Source organism: Quercus lobata, chromosome 2 (genome assembly GCF_001633185.2).
Source record: "Quercus lobata isolate SW786 chromosome 2, ValleyOak3.0 Primary Assembly, whole genome shotgun sequence".
Classification (NCBI taxonomy): domain Eukaryota; kingdom Viridiplantae; phylum Streptophyta; class Magnoliopsida; order Fagales; family Fagaceae; genus Quercus; species Quercus lobata.
Genome location: NC_044905.1, coordinates 22786624 through 22790177, shown reverse-complemented (window position 1 = coordinate 22790177; position 3554 = coordinate 22786624). Strand labels below are relative to the sequence as shown.

At 35.8% G+C, this 3554-nt stretch overlaps 1 protein-coding gene across 2 annotated transcripts; it reads right to left on the bottom strand.

Annotated features, from left to right (window-relative positions):
* Positions 1–401: 401 nt before the first annotated feature.
* Positions 402–2581, bottom strand: LOC115974763. Of its 2 annotated transcripts, XM_031095275.1 has the most exons (4): positions 2494–2581; positions 2197–2237; positions 1570–2009; positions 402–1243 (listed from the first exon to the last, which is right to left on the bottom strand). In XM_031095275.1, exons 3-4 carry the CDS (start codon positions 1969–1971, stop codon positions 488–490), a joined length of 1158 nt encoding a protein of 385 aa, XP_030951135.1. In that variant the 5' UTR covers positions 1972–2009; positions 2197–2237; positions 2494–2581; the 3' UTR covers positions 402–487. The 2 variants fall into 2 exon arrangements, with proteins under 2 accessions (XP_030951135.1, XP_030951136.1); XM_031095276.1 differs by lacking the exon at positions 2494–2581 and having other exon boundaries at positions 2197–2253.
* Between the last annotated feature and the right edge of the window lie 973 nt (positions 2582–3554).

Genomic DNA, 3554 nt, shown 5'->3' with positions numbered 1-3554 from the left:
TAGAGAAGTCCATAAGAACTTTCTCAAACAATATGGCAGCCAAACTTTCAAATGATTGAAAAAGAAATTCAAGTGTTTTGCTGGAATATAATTACATATCATAAAAGCATCCCAGAGAACAAATAAATAAAATTAAAAAATTAAAAAAAAAAAAAAAAGTGGGAAATAAAGCACTGCAATGAGCCAAAAAATATTCATTCCTGTACAAGAGTAATTGGTACATAATTTCCAGATTGAAAAACCAAAACCAATACTACAATATGTAACCATTCTTCCTGCTTTTAACAAAGATGTGACTTCATCAAACTACAGAATATCCTATTCTAATCTCCTATCAACCTACCCCCCCCACCCCAACCCTAAACAATAAAAAATAAAAAAAAAAACACAATATCCCTTGATAAAAAATTTAACTAAGATGAAGACCATACCCAGCTGATTTTAGATTTCTTATCTCCATCAAATGTTCATCATTCGAAATATTGAATCAAACACGAAGATTTGTCAATAGAGCTTCTTGCTCCCAACTTAAGGGCCCAGAAGCATATATTGCCTCCAGAGTGCTGCGATAATCATGCAACTCTAATCTATTGATGCTTGTTGCTAAATTATCTTTCAGAGAGAGGGGACCTCTTCCTTCCTCATCTCTACAATCATAACAGGAATCTGCATCACTATTAAGGGTATTGGCATCTTGAGGAGGACATGATAAAATGTGACCTGACAACCTATTTGAACTATCAGTAACAACACTACAACTACCAACAGAAGATGCATCACCATCACAATGAATAGGTTCTGAAATTCTTCCATGAAAAATCAAAATACAACCATTCTGATTTACCCTTTCCAAATCAAAATATCCGGTTGTTTGTTTATTAAAGGAATCATGCGTGTATTTTTCACCCAGATTTGCTTGTGGGTAAGCTACAGCATCTACCTTTTTCAGCAAGGGGAATGTAGACTCTGAAATGACTCTTTGACGCTCACCCTCTTTCTCAATTCCTCTCATTTTTCCAGAATATGCTTCAGTATGGGTAGAGCAATAAGGGGACGCTCTCTTCAATGTTCTGGATGAGACAACATGAGCCTTCTGCAAACAAATATTGTCTTGAGCAGCTAAACAAGTATTTCCTGCCTGCATCTTTTTCCTTGTATCGCGTGGCAGAAACTCAGAGGTCATCTGATGAAAGTTCAAGCTAGATGGTTTGTTGGACTTCACAAGCAAAGAATTACAAGAACCCTGTGAACAAAAGCCAACATAAATTAGTCAATGCAAAGGTCAAGATTGGGAATAAAATGGTTCCATGGCTCTTATTCCCAAAGACAAAACGACAGCCATGATAGGCATTGAACTTCTAAATTAAATGTATAACTATTCATTGCCTACTGCACAGAATTAGACATCTGATTATTAACACCAGCTTAGTAAGAAAAAATCAGACTCAAACTCAAATAAACCCAGGAACCAAGTAAAAGAAAGGCAAGACACTTTAAAAATTCTCACTGAATTTTAACTTAATATTAAAAATAATGACAATTTAAAACAAGATCAAAGTAGAAACTTACCTTTCTGATCACAACCCATTTGTCATCTTGCCAAACTTGACGCACCCGGATGTTAGATTTGTGAACTCTGAACTTCTCAGAAGATCCCAATAGCCTAACCAAATGATAATCCCCACCCAAAACCTTCAGAATCATAGCCATTCTCCAAGAACCAACGTTAAACGCTTCTGCAACATCTCCTACTGCCCAATCCTCCACAGTTTCCATGGGAGGAGGGCAAGGCCTAATAGCCTTCCTTGGCACTCTCTCCACAACTACCTCGGCTGTAATTTCGAGAGAACCTTCGTACATAACACTGTAAGTGTGCCCATTACCAGAGATAATCTTAGCACAATGCCACTCCCCTGGAGGCACCTGTTCATTCTTTAGTACCTCCACCTTACTACCCTTTAAGAATCTCATGATTGCTATGCTAACACAGAACTCAAAATCACAAAAACCTGTAAGAACCAATAAATTAAATGTTAGAATCGGATAAAAATCTTTGTATAATCAAAAACTACTATCCAATGATTCTGAACAATACATATAAGGTTTTTTATTTATTTATTTATTTATTATTACAAAAGAGCAACCATTTAAAACAAATGACAGTATCTAATGAAATCACAGGAAATTAGTAATTACCTGGTGATCAAAAAAGGACCCTTGAAAACAAATCCTATGACCTAAAAGAATAAACCAAATTAAACATAAAAAACCACATAATAATCTTAAACCCACCAAATATACAACAAAAGTACTCGATCAGATAACATGAAATATAAATCATAACAAACAGATCAAATGCTACAACAAAATTTAAAACCAAAAAAAAAAAAAAACTTTGATTTCTCAAATCACACACAAAACATCAAACTTCAAAATACGAAAGAAATTATGGGATAGCAAAATTATCGCCTCAGTATAAATCAAGCAACTAACCTTTCTTCCTTTCTCGATCAGTGCCTTTTGGATTTTGATGGCTTTCTTGAAAAAAATCACATCAAATTTGAAAGATATGGGTTTGTTTTGTGATTGAGAAAACATACAGAATTGTTTTATATATCAATCCCTTTTTATTATTACCGTTGTTTTTAAATTGAGGCGGTTAGGTTAGCTTCATCTAATTCCTTTTCCGAGTAGGAAAGAGAGAAAATAAAAAGGAAAAGTGTTTTTTTTTTTAATAAAAAAATGAGGGGTGTTAGTATGCACACCAAGGAAGATCCAAATCATGGCTCCAGTGCAAAGGTGCAATGTACTACCATGCTGCAAAGAGGACATCCTGGGCATTCTGAAGAATATGATAATATGGAAGCTAGAATGGACAGCTTCCAAAAGCCTTTTGAGGAGGATGGGATGAAGTATGGTGGAGTCGGCAACAACGAGTGCTAACCCACCTGAGATTGAGGTATCTTTAAGCCAATTTGTCAAAATGAATATTTTATTATGAAATTGTAGAGGAGCCTTGAATGCTGATTTCAAAAGAAGAATTTTTGAAATGACAATTAACCATCGCCCTTCAATTGTGGTTGTTACGGAGACGAGGGTTGGTGGAGATAGAGCAAGTAAAATTATCGAAGGATTGCCTTTTGATGGGTACATTACTACAGATACTATTGGCTACGCTGGGGATTTGTGGATGCTATGGAAGACGGAGGATGTTGAAGTGTCTCATCTTTCAAGAACAGAGCAGGAAATTCATGCTGCTATTAAGGTGCACTCTTCTAACCTAACCCGGCTTATTTCCACAATTTGTGCTAGTCCTAGGTTAGCTGAAAGACTAATATTATGGAATAATCTAAAAACTGTAGCTCAACTCCATAATCTACCTTGGCTGATGCTGGGGGACTTTAATGAAGTTCTGTGCGGAGAAGATAAGTTTAGGGGAAACCAAGTAAATCTGAATAGAACTCTTGAATTTAAAGATTGTCTAGATGAATGTAATACGCTAGATTTGGGCTTTGTGGGCCCTAAATACACTTGGACGAACCATAGGCCCATCA

Coding starts and splice junctions, on each gene's coding strand:
- LOC115974763 (XM_031095275.1), bottom strand. CDS start 1,971: ATGAGATTCTTAAAGGGTAGTAAGGTGGAGGTACTAAAGAATGAACAG. Junction 1,244..1,569: donor AATGGGTTGTGATCAGAAAG/GTAAGTTTCTAC, acceptor TTTTGTTCACAG/GGTTCTTGTAATTCTTTGCT.